The sequence below is a fragment of the Mirounga leonina genome, unplaced genomic scaffold (genome assembly GCF_011800145.1).
Source record: "Mirounga leonina isolate KUSES-001 unplaced genomic scaffold, KU_Mleo_1.0 Mir_91, whole genome shotgun sequence".
In the NCBI taxonomy this organism is placed as follows: Eukaryota; Metazoa; Chordata; class Mammalia; order Carnivora; family Phocidae; genus Mirounga; species Mirounga leonina.
Window position 1 is genome coordinate 21,195,169 of NW_023270839.1, and position 13,043 is coordinate 21,208,211.

The 13,043-nt window shown below is 37.6% G+C and overlaps 1 protein-coding gene across 3 annotated transcripts in view; it reads right to left on the bottom strand.

The window, feature by feature from the left end:
* Nucleotides 1-13,043, bottom strand: part of SPG11 (SPG11 vesicle trafficking associated, spatacsin) — an 82,314-nt gene that overhangs the window by 37,817 nt on the left and 31,454 nt on the right. For all 3 annotated transcript variants that reach the window (XR_004677304.1, XM_034994183.1, XM_034994184.1), the window contains 6 exons: nt 12,178-12,391; nt 9,099-9,302; nt 7,505-7,611; nt 5,299-5,444; nt 4,143-4,304; nt 1,625-1,691 (listed from right to left, as the gene is read on the bottom strand). Coding sequence is in view for 2 of the 3 variants with exons in the window: in XM_034994183.1 (XP_034850074.1) it covers nt 1,625-1,691; nt 4,143-4,304; nt 5,299-5,444; nt 7,505-7,611; nt 9,099-9,302; nt 12,178-12,391 (900 nt within the window). In the remaining variant the exon portion in view is untranslated. The remainder of the gene's footprint in view (nt 1-1,624; nt 1,692-4,142; nt 4,305-5,298; nt 5,445-7,504; nt 7,612-9,098; nt 9,303-12,177; nt 12,392-13,043) is intronic.

Genomic DNA, 13,043 nt, shown 5'->3' on the forward strand with positions numbered 1-13,043 from the left:
TGGCATTCCAAGGACTTTTTATATTGTGACTTGGCTCTTTAAAAAAAAAAAAAAAAAAAAAAGACTTGAAGAGTTGAGAGGCATCTGTCAACTTTCCAAGCTATTACTTAAAAGTACACCCCCTTTGAGACTAAAAAAAAATTGTCACATGCCTTATCTATATTCTTTGTGAGATCACAGTGACTTTGGTAACTTATTACATATAAAACTGTTCATTCATTCATTAAATATTTGCTGAGTACATGTAAAGTATATAGCACTGTCTGGCGCCAAATGAGCTAACTTGAGTTTTTAATCCAAGTAAGACCCTGATTTTTTAGCAGCTGGGGGCTAGTACGGAGAGCACGTATAAGAGAAAATTCTACCCAAAGGGAAATTTTTCTCCTGCCTGTCACAGAAGCCAAGTCACCTCACAGTCACCCTACATCTCTTTTCAATGGTAAGATCATATGAAAAAAGAAGCAAATATTCTAATTAAAGACAATTCTCCAATTTTATAAATCCACATTATGTTTTCATAATTGTTTCATTTACTTTGTGCTTTATTTCCTCAAATGTTTTAAACTTCTTAACACCAGGCAGGGAATACATCTTCAACTTCCTCTCTGTTCCCCTCATGTACCTAGTACAGTGCTCATTTTCCACAAAGGGGTCAGGACTCTAGCTAAGTGTTGGAGTTGGAGGCATTAAAACAGGGCAGGGGATTCGGTCTACACTCTAGTAGTAAGTTCCCAGAGATTAATTAGAGTATTTTCACTTGAAAATGCAATACGTACTACTTTATTCAGTCCTCAACGAATATTTATTGAACATCTACTACAGGCTGGGAACTTGCACTGAGCCTTGGGCACTAGGTAAATTAGATCTACTGAAATTTGGACTTACAAAACCGACACATTAGAAAATTCATTTTTATGCACGTCAGTAAATATTTACAGCGTATACATGCTAAGTGCTCATCTGAAGCCTACTTCAGAGTAATTTCACAGCAGAGGCACCGCAGGTACCAGGATATTAAAGGCTAAATCTAAATTTAAAAGTAAAAAAGTAAAGTTTAAGAATGGCATTAAAAAAAAAAAAAATCAGAGAAAGGCTTATGGCCTAAAGAGAACAGCAGTGTGTATGCGTCTGGTGCTCACCATGTGCCAGGAACTGCAAGAGCTTTTTAAATGCCTTGTCTCCTTTCATTCTCAGGTAATATGTGAGGTGGGCACTGTTATTAACCTTATTTTATTGGAAATTGAAGAGAGGGTAAATCACTTACCCAAGGTCATACAGCTATTTCATGGTCGGGCCAGGATTTGTCTAAGGCCTACAGCTATGCTCTTAACCTTTATTAATACTATACTGCAAACAAACAGGGATTTGGGGAAAGGGAGAAATTTAAGCAGATAGGTACAGCTTACATTTCCCAGCAAGAATAGCACTAGTGACGCACTGTAATTACTTTGAATTCACAACACGTTTTCAATTCAGTCTCCTAGAAAATGTTTTCCATTGGAATGCATCTTCATTTTTGAAATGGAAAGCAGTGAAAAAAACTGGATTGGCTTTACATAAATTAACTTCTACCGTCAACACTGCTGAAATACTTCTAAAGCCCTAGGTACCTGGAATGACTTACCTCCTACAGCCAGTGTGTTGGCAGTCTGCCAGCCAAACAATCTGCTAGGGTCAAAGGGCAACAGTGACTGAAAAAGCGGAAAAGTCAGTTAAAAGTTAAGTGATTCTAAAGTAAGTAAACAAAATGATATGAAAAGACTTCACAAGTGTCCGCTTCCCTTCTCCAACCTTATCTTTCTGGACTTAAATTCCGAGCGCAGCTTAAAAAGAAAAAGAATGCATGAGACACTTTCCTATGTTAATAAAAATAGAGCCAGCTATGTTCCTTTCAAAGACTTTTCTTGGGGCGCCTGGGCAGCTCAGTTGTTAAGCGTCTGCCTTCCACTCAGGTCATGATCCCGGGGTCCTGGGATCGAGCCCTGCGTCAGGCTCCCTGCTCCATGGGAAGCCTGCTTCTCCCTCTCCCACTCCCCCTGCTTGTGTTCCTGCTCTTGCTGTCTCTCTGTCAAATAAATAAAATAAAATCTTTAAAAAAAAAAATAAAGACTCTTCTCACTTCAAACTATATCTGCAAAGTATACTCTCTTTTGGTTGAAGCATCATCAATTATAATGTAACATGGACTTTTGAAATGCTTTTGGAATCCAAACCCAAGAGGACTAAGAGGCTAGATAATGGTACCATGTAAACAGGACAAGGTGAGCTAAGGCTGGTCCGGAAAGGGAATAGGGAGATAAGTAGATCAAAGGTTAGAGGAATGTGATGAACAAATCACCACCACGAAAAAAGAGTGGAGTAAGCTTAAGCCAGTCAGAAAAGGTTTGAAAGCAGGGAGCCATGGCTGTTTGAAATTTGTCTAGGCCAAAGATGTAGCAAAGACTATAAACAGGTGGTAGGAAAGATAAAGGAGAAAATTTTAAAAACCTTTACGTCACGATTTGGGTGGCTAAGGAAAGTGCAGCTTTGATTTAAAATCATGGGAGAATTTGGGCGCCTGGGTGGCTCAGTTGGTTGAGCGACTGCCTTCAGCTCAGGTCATGATCCCGGGGTCCTGGGATCGAGCCCCACATCGGGCTCCCTGCTCTGCGGGGAGCCTGCTTCTCCCTCTCCCACTCCCCCTGCTTGTGTTCCCTCTCTCGCTGTGTCTCTCTCTGTCAAATAAATAAATAAAATCTTTAAAAAAATAAATAAAAAATAAAAATTAAAAAAAAAAATCATGGGAGAATTTATGGTCTATTAAGGAAGGACTACTTTTCGTAAAGTAACAGGACTAAAACTGCATGAGTCAACTTGAAAACAGAACAAAGAACAACCTGAAATCACTTATGTTTTAGGCTGATTGAATAGGTAGTAAAACTATGTTTTTGTACAATCCACTTATACATAGTTTACAGCGGTGCTACTGGTCTGCAATGAGATGAGAAACTTGCGATAAATTTAAATGCAGCTAACTACTTCCTGCTTCCAGAGTGTCTTGCTAAATTCTCTCTCTCTCTCTCTCTCTCACACACACACACACACACACACACACAGAAAGCCTGCTGAACTGAACATGACACAGATTTATAGAATAGTCCAAGATCTTAATGTCATCACATACCACCAACAAGCCGTTCATAGACTGGCAGCCATCTAGGGACCACATTTTTGAGTAGGACTACTCTATAAATTAAGGACTGTACACATTAGAGAGATTTTGTACTTTTATAGATTATAGAGCTTATGTTGAATTTAAGGACACTGTGGGAATATGTGCACCCAGAGAAAAAAAGCAAAAGCCCTTTGAAACGAGAAATGAACAAAAGAATGTGTTCATCATGGAGGATCTGAGTAGGTTTCAGGGAACCTGAATTCCTCTGAAATAGAAGCAAAATTAAACACGTATGTGCAGTTTTTCTGGGTAGAAGACTCCTAACTTGCTCATATTCTTAAAGAGATCTCTGTCCTGAAAAAGGTTAAGAAGCACTGATTTAAATAAACAAATAGCCCTATTCATTGAGGAGAGAGAGAGAAGTTATCAGGAGTAGAATGAAGTGGCTTTTGAGGAAGGCAGCAGACAAGCAAGCTGGCCAACTGTCCGTCTGCTCTCAGATCCATTCCCACCTTTCTCTCCTGTTCTGCAGAGAACTGCATTTCCCAAGCGCCTCTGCCCTTTGGCTACCAGACAGGTTTTGCCAAGAGAGACAACATGGGAGATTAAAGGTGGGAAGAGGGAAGAAACCAGGATATTTTCCTCCTCCTTTGTTTTCTGGGGTATCTCCTCCAAGGTTCCAGCTCTACCCTCCATGTTCCCCGCTCAGGGGAACAGGCAGCCTGGCTATGAGTTCAGCTGTTCCCAGGGACGGGCCCGACCTCTGGGTTCTGCTAACACTACTTTCTTGCACCGTTCTTGCAGCATTAGGGGTGCTGGTGGCTTCCTTGTCAGTTTTTGACTTGTCTCACCATCGCATGTTTGGATTCCCCATTCTGCTATGACTGTGTAAGTAATTACCTATGTTAAAATGTCCTCCACGCTACAGACCCAGAGGGTGTTTCAGTTTTCCTGGCTGACCCCTGACTGACACTCCTCAATACCGTACCTGAATAAGGTGGTAAAGCGTAATATCGGGTGGCAGGACATTAGAGGCAGTGTATTGTGGGAAGAGAGCAGTTTTTAGCTTGGGATAAGGAGTTAATGCCATCTTCAGTAACTGGGGATCTACTTTCTTCAAACAGGTCTCATTTTCATCATTCTGAACAACCTAAATAAAAAGATCACATGATACAGAGTAAGGTTTTTCTCTTCTCCAAATTTAAGTCTTTTTTTTTCACAAGAGTGAAACAAGATTAGCTTGAAAAACTACATGGTAGTGAAGAAAACACTGGTCAAGGAGTCACAAGCCAATAGTTTTAGTTCTGGTTCTAAGAAAAACTAGCTGGTGACCTTGGGCCAGATATTTAACAGCAGGCCTCAGTTTCCCACAAAATTAGGAGGTTCAACTAGATCAGTGGTTTTCAAACTACATGTGAAAATATTGTTTGAAAAAAGTCTCTGCTACTGAAGTATTTAAAATATTTAAATAGTAAGTAAATGTCTTTAAAGGGAAAAAAACTACTAGACTAGATGACTCCTACCTAGGTCCTTCTCCCTCAGTTCTCAAGTTATTCTAAGACTAATTTCTGACAGGTGATTAAAAACAGAGGCATAGATAACCATATGAATTAAAATATATTGCAATAATCTGGAAGAGGTGGTATTATATTAAGTTATTATCAGTAAGAAGCTTTTAAAGATTTTTATTAAACTGCATTCTTCAGTTTCCTGTAATGAGGCATACTATGTACTTTCAAAAAAGCAGAGATGGGCAAGTTTCCACTGGGTCCCTCAGAAGAGTTTATATGGATAGCTAAAAATTATGATTTCCTTTTTGCCTATTAATTCCCAAGCCACACATCTAAAGTATAGTTACTCCCAGGAGCAATCAGATCCTGATTCTATCCTGAAAACAAACCTGAAGTTTAGAAAACAAAGGTAAAAAAAAAAATCTCTATACCACATATTAGTTCCCTTCCAACTTAAGTGAATATAATACAAAATTTAAAACTTCATCCTTGTTTTATGCCCTTTAATAAAATGAAATACTTATGTAAGTGGTTGTATTTGAATATCAAAGGAGTCTAGAAAATCCATGGATATTTCCACTAAATTTAAAATCAGTCCTATTTTACCATAATAGGTAAAAGTGCTACCCATACCTGGCTGACACCCCCAGGGGCATACATTGTCGTAGCAAGGGCCAGGAGGGTATGTCCTTCCAATAGCATACTGCTTATACTGGCCTGGTTGCTGGGAATCAGTATCTGAGCATTTGCAAGGCTAGCCTGGAAGATCAGTTTGGGATCTGAAAAATAAAAGAGTAGATTTTTCTCCTTAAGAGAAAGAATTACATAATTCTGAGGAAGAAAATTTTTAACTCTATCCACAGTAAGAGGTACTTTCTAAGATGAAAAGCAACTGGAAAACATTATAAAGGGAAAAAATGAAAGATTTGTCCACATAAAGTAAAAACTTCTATTCAGACAATTGAGACAAACAAGTGTTGAAACAGACAAACAGAAGAAAATTGAAAGGTAATAAACTAGGGGGGAAATTTTAACAACAAATTAACAGCAAATGACAACCTAAGGATTAATGTCTTCAGCAAAGAGTTCATACAAATCAATGCCCCAAATACTGACTCTAACAGATAAGTAGACAAATAACCATTTACAAAGGAGGAAATATAAATGTTTGACATATGAAAATATGTAGTTCATTAGCAATAAAGAAATGCAAAATAAAATAATAATCAGATGCCGTATATTCCTTATCAACAAAAATAATCATCCTCAAGCACACAGCTGGTCAGGGCACAAAGAAGCTGGGACTTATGGATAAAATGCTCTAATTCCCCTGAAAAGCAATCTGGCCTTATAGCAAGAACCTTCAAATTGTATATAACCTTTGATCCAGTAATTTCATATCCAGGAATCTATCTGTACTAAGGAAATAATCTGATTTCAAAGACAAAAATTTTATGTTCAAATATACACAAGACTGTTATTCATGATAGAAAAAAACTGAGAATAGCCTCAGTGTCAAAAGATGAGAGAACAGTATATTAGTTAACAGTACATCCATATGATGAAATATTTGTAGACATAAAATAGTCATTGTCTCTAAGAACACAGGAAAATTCTTATAATTACTATATGAAAAAGGCAATATATAAATACATAGATATTTCTAGTTGTATCCCTAGTACTTAGAGACTGTCGCAATGTGGGAGCTTAATAAATATTTGTTGGATGAATGAAATATAATATAGACCAGGCTAAAAAAAAGTATAGAGAAAGTACCTAGAACAAAATACATTAAAATATATCAAGAGTTGCCTGTGGATGATTATCTACCTAGGCTATCTGCCTGTGGAGTTTTATCTTCTAGATAGTTGTCTGTGGCTTCCAATTTTTCTTTACAATGAACATGTATTATTTTATAATCAGCATCAAAAAAACCCAAAATAAAACATAACAAAAAAACCCAATCCACATTATGAAAAAATTTTTTATTTGGAAAAAAAACAGGAATTCCATAAAAGATTGGCTGTTGATATTTCTTGCCTGTATAGTGGCTCTGCCTGGCCCCTTTCTGGAGAGAATCTCTGGAATAACACCAGCTAATCCCTCAAGTGGGCGGCGGGGGGGGGGGGGCTGTCCCAGGGCTCTTCTGATTCGAACCGGAGCCAAACTCTCCTTCAGGAGCTCTACTACAGAAGCCACGACAATCCCACACACACTGTGGACTTTTTTCCTCTTCCATATGGAGTTGCTTACTAAAGGATTCAGGGCAGGCACCTGGAAGACAGACCACTTCTTCACAGAAAAAGGGTGTCCATCTACCAGACAGCAGGGATTCAGCCTGTGATAAACTGGTGAGATGAGAGATACCCAAAGACAGCCAAGCATGAGGCTGAGGGGGAAGGGCACACACGCACACATGCCATCTGGCTTTTCTTGGCTGGAGAGAGGGAAACATTTTTGGTCTTCTGCTTCTTAAATCAAACTTGAGCCTAGGTTATAGTCAGATATTTGTCTAGAGCCAAGTGATTTATTTAGAACTCACCAATTAAATGCCATTCAACAGACCAGTTATTTAGCAAAAAAAAAAAAAAAAATTAGATTTTTTAAAAAAAGATTTGATTTATTTTAAAGAGAGAGCAGAGTGGGAAGGGCAGAGGGAGAGGAAGAAAGAATCTCAAGCAGACACTGTTGCTGAGTGCAGAGCCTGACAGGCGGCTCGATCTCTAGACCCTGAGCTCATGACCTGAGCAGAAACGAAGAGTCCGACGCTTAACTGACTGTGCCACCCAGGTGCCCGTAGCCAAAGAAATTTTTTTATTTTAATACAGTACACCCATACCTGTTAAATTACTGGAAACTTGTCGACACTGAACTAAAAATTCAAACCAAGGGTAAGCTTCATGTAATTCTTTTTTTTCCAAAAAGGGACAATTTGAAGGACTAAGTCTGTATATAAAACAAAAGAACAAATTCTGGTTAACATACAGGATAAGACAATTATAACCATGTTTGCTCAAATGATAATGAGCTTTAAAAAAGGAACTTTGGAATTAAAAGTAAATATAACATTATATACTCCTTGTGCTGTGCTTTATATATTCCATATGATCTGGAAATAGAGAAGAATTCAGAGACAGATAATTTTATTTATAATGTCTTTACTTCCATGATGAAATTTTACCAACCCTATAAGATTAACATACACCTCCTTTCAGATACTTTATATTTTATTGTATTTTTTTTTTAATTTATTTGAGAGAGAGAGAGAGAATGAGTGAGGGGAGGGGCAGAGGGAGAAGCAGACTCCCCGCTGAGCAGGGAGCCCGATGTGGGGCTTGATCCCAGGGCCCTGAGATCATGACCTGAGCCGAAGGCAGACGCTTAACCATTGAGCCACCCAGGTACCCCCTACTGTATTTTTTTTTAAACATCAAAAACTCTTTAGCATTTTCAAACTTCAGAGGTTTTTGAAAAGTTTTACACACTACAGAGAAGCTAGGACTGAGGAATTCAGTCTCAGAATACATCCTCTGAATATGACTTTTACATCTTCTCTTGCCAGTAGCTTTGGGGAAAAAAATTCCTGTGTCTAAATAAGCCTCAATGATATGAACTGGAAAAACATCATCTGTTTGAATTCCTAGTTCTTTAATACACAAAATAAAATAAAAATGTTCTCATTAGCACATTAAGTGTAGGCTCTGCAATAAAACCTAAGCAGAATTAAATCTGGCTGTGCCATTTACTAGAACTGTGCACTTTAAGGCACATAGTCTCTCTCAACACTCCAGTTCCCTCACCTGTGGAATGGGAGTAACCACCTCATAGGACTTTTGGGAATATTAGATGAATCAGTGCACATCAAGCACTTACCCTAGTGCCAAGAACACTGCATACTCATATATTAGAGACTACAATTCTTTGTATTACTGACCCAACAGTAATTCACAGTGGCCACATATGATTCTGCAGGTTGATCTTGGGCAGGTACGTACTGATGTATATTCACCTATCTAAATATAAATTGTAGAGCATATCTAACATACCTCGTAGTGGCTATGAATTCAAAATTGTTTAACATTCATTTGTCTGGGAATGAAGGTACCAAAGAACTCCAAGTTAACTTTTAGAATTTTCCCCTTTTAAACTTCTATAGCATTTCTTTCATTTTATTCTCTCTAGTTATTTAAAAGGTTAACAGAGATGTTACAGGATTAACATCACCAAAAACACATGATAAGCATTTAGTTGAATGCAGCATTGAACTAAGGTACCAAGTGGTGGAGCTGGCAAGGGAGGTGGGGAGCTACAGCAAAAAGACTAGCATTCTTCAAGTGAATGTTTAGTATTTTCCTAAAAGTCATGTTCAGAAGTAGTATGGAAAGAGGAAACGTGAAGACCTGCTCAAAGACAAATCAGTTCTCAGTACTCACTTGTAACAGTCAAGATAGACATAGAGAAGATACTGCAGACCGTGTTCCAAACAATAGAGAATGAAGTGAGAATGGAAATCCCAACCTTCTTTGGATCTGTAGTTTTGAATGGGGAGAGCATCTTGCATCACACCCCCAATGCGGTTCAGTCTTAGCAGGAAGAGTTCAAAGTCTTCTAGTTCAGACTTAAGAAAAATCCCATTCCTGTTGAGCAGGTTTCAGAGATGGCAAGTTACAAAGTTGCCAGATTCAGAGCAGACCAAACCACTTCCATTGCTGAAGTCTCAACTACTTAAAACTAAGGATTTACAAATTAAGACTGCCAAGTCTCACTCTATAACGATGTTCTGACTATATTTTGCTAGTTTCTGATGAAGGTTCATGCACCATTTTAATATTTAAAGGTAGTAATGACAGTCTAGAGTTATCTTAAATATTTCAAAAACCTAATCTATCTCCATTTTTGTGTGTGTGTGTGTGGTTTTGACTGGTACTATACAATCCACTTTGGCAACAGTGGTTAGCTCTTGAAGCTAGAGGCTTTAACCACTGAAATTTCCAAAATAGCCTAACAAAATTGTTATAAAAAAAAACAAAACTAAAGCAGAATAATTTAACTAGACCAACTACTAAACAAGAATAGAAATTTGCATTTAAATATTACTTTTTACAAATTTACTGTTAAGTATATGTACCAAAGGAGTATAGAACGCATATAATGTGGCATTTAAAGAAACACTATGTAACCATTACCCAGATAATAGAATATCATATCTGGAAGCCCTTGGTGTATTCCTCCCCCACTGCATGTCCTTTGCTACCCAGAGCTAACCACTATCCTGATTTTGTAATAACCATTCCCTACTTTTATTCATAGTTTTACCCACTCATATATGCAACCCCAAATAATATATGGTAGGGTGTTGCCTATTTTAAACTTTATATATAAATGGTACATTCTGGATATATTGTTCTTAGTCTTATTTCTTATATTCAACATTGTGTGATTTATCCATGTTGATACCTGCAACTACAGTTTGGTCCTTTTCGTTGTTACATAATATTCCACTGTGTGATTATAATACATTTTATTTATCCACTCTCTACGTTTGATGGTCATTACAGGTGCTCCTAGATTTTTGGTAAACCAAATTTACATTTCCATTTGTGCTTCCTCTTTTGTGAAATGCCTATGTGCTCTGATATCTTTCCCCTCCAAGATCCAAGCTCTACTCTTCTCCTGCTCTCTATCCCCAGAGGATCACCTGGACAGAAGACTGTAGTATCCTCAGGCTTCTACTTTGGTTCACCCTATGGGAAATCACCATCAGATGATAAGAGTCAGAAAAAAGAGAGGATGGGGATACCTTGGCTCTCTCTGTGCTGGATGACAGCACCTTGGCTGACACTCTCCACTAGGGAACACAACTCATGCCGGGCAGTTCTCTAGGTCTCGGTAACTATTCTCTTCCTTTACCCCTCTAGGCGTTTAGAAAGCATACCCTAGTCCCAGGGTCATGAAGATATTCTTCTACATCTTCTAAAAGCTTTATAGTGTCACATTTGTCATTTAGATTTTCTACTTGGAATTGATTGTATACATGATAGAAGGCAGAAAGTCCAATTTAATTCCCCCCCAACATAGCTATCCAGTTATCCCAACCCCCTTTGTCGAAAAACTGTTCTTTGCCCACTGTGCAGTGCCACCTTTGTCATATATAAAGTGAGCATACATGCAGAAGTTTGTTTCTATGCTCATTAAAAATAAACAGAATAAGGTTTTATATCTGGTAGGGCAAGTTCTTTTTCAGGGCTATTCTTGACCCTCTCCATTTTCATATAAATACTTATCACCTTGTTAAAATCCACAAGAAAACCTGCTGGGATTTTTATTGAGATGGCATTATTCTAACAACCAACTTCGGAATCCATGACAGGCTTGTCTTGCTCCACATCTAAAGAGAATGTTTGTGATGTTTCACCATCAAGCATATTGTTAGCTAGAAGATTTTTTTAGATACCCCTTTCAAGTTAAGGAAATTTGTCTATTCTTAGTTTGCTAATATGTAGCTTTTATTATTAATTGATGCTGAATTTTATCAAATGCTTTTCTGTATCTAGCAGGGATTTTTTTCCCTTTAATCTGTTGCTATAGATCTCAATTCATTAATGTCATAATTCATGTTAAGTCATACATATACTAGCTTTTTAAGCAATCAAATACTAAGCTACATATTTGATAGGCATTCAAGTTATACGTAATTTTACTTTTGGTAAACAAGAAGAGGATTTAGTGCAGTGGAAAGAACAGCAAATAAAAAGCCAGGGATAAAAGAACTGAAGTCTGAAAGTAACTGGCTTGGGCAAAGCTCTTCTCTAGATCTCACTCTCCACATCTTCAGGTTGGGTAGGGCAATAGAGCTATACCTCCCCAATAAGTATAAATATACAATAAAATAAATACACGGGAAATAGCTTTATGAAACTTAAAAATTAACATACATGTTATTGTCTCCTTATATTATTTTTATAGCTTGGGAAGACAGATTAGGTGTAGCTGTATGAGATGTGCTGATATTCAATCATTTTTGACCCACACATATGGCAAGTTCGCATGGTTCAATCTAACAGAATTATTTTTAGCAATGAATTAAAATTTTAAAGTCTCCATCACTTCAAGAGCTACTTCCCCTCACTAATTTCTTAACTGAGCAGTTCTCTTTAGTTCAAACCACATGGAGCATACAGCTGGGAGAAGAGTGGCAGACGTTACTCGACACTAAGGTATCCTCATCTCAGCTCTTGCCACTTAGTCCTTGTCGCTGCACTGACAGCTGACCATTTCTACACCAAAGCACATTTAATGATTTGAGGAAAACCTTCATCTACAATTTGAGAGCCTATTCACTACCACATGATATTAAATGCATGTGATTTTAAAACCTCAATGGATGGTAACACCCTTACAGTTCTGAATACTACGAAATGATGTTGCATTGGATTTATGGCATTTCAGAGCAAAAATTACACCATTATTTTTTATTGCCCTTCCTTGTGTTCATCCCCACAGTGACAATACCTGGCCAGCTGATCTAAAATTTCATTCCTCATGTAGCTGTTGCAGCAAGTATGCCGATCGATAACATCAACAGTCAGAAGGGGCCATCTGTTCTGCTCAAGCGAAGCACAACTGTTCTGAGTGTGAAATTCTCCAATCCACAAGATAATGCTTGACCAGTCATGGCGAGCTGTGAGATAGCTCCAGAGGGCTTCAGGAGAATACGATTTGTATTCTGCATTAAGAAGAAAATAACATTTTAAAAAAAAGAATAAATTACATTTTAAAATAGCAATGAATTATGATTATTGACACGAAACTCAACACTAATTAACTGAATAGATATGATGATCTGCACAAATATTTATGTAACATGAATTATTCAGACCCTCTGCTTATTTTACTATTTTCCTCTTTAGTGCTCATTTCATAATACGTCAGCTGCAGGAAGAGCTAAATGTTGTTCTCATTACTACAGTGGTTAAACGAAACTTGGAAATTAGCTGTGTATTTCACTTATCTTTTCAGGCCTCTTCTTCCCTTTTCTTCTCCTTAATATAAATAAAAACTTTAACCTTCTATGAATTACCACTGTTTGTTCCCCAGAGCCTGGTGTGATATAGATCCTTTGTACACAAGAAGAAACATGAAGACTATTTGGAAAAACAAAGATTTTGTCACTTTGAGGCTGGGAAGAGAATTCTTAGCCTTGAAATCTCAATTCACTGAACCATATGGCTTTTCTCGTCCAGTATCACATTAGAAATCCCTTACAAAACTCTTGAGATAAGAAAGAGGTCTTAATGCAATGACTTGCATTTTAAAGCAACTATGTTTCCTCCAAAAGGAGTTCTAAAATGGAGATTCATGGAACTATTCAAATACCA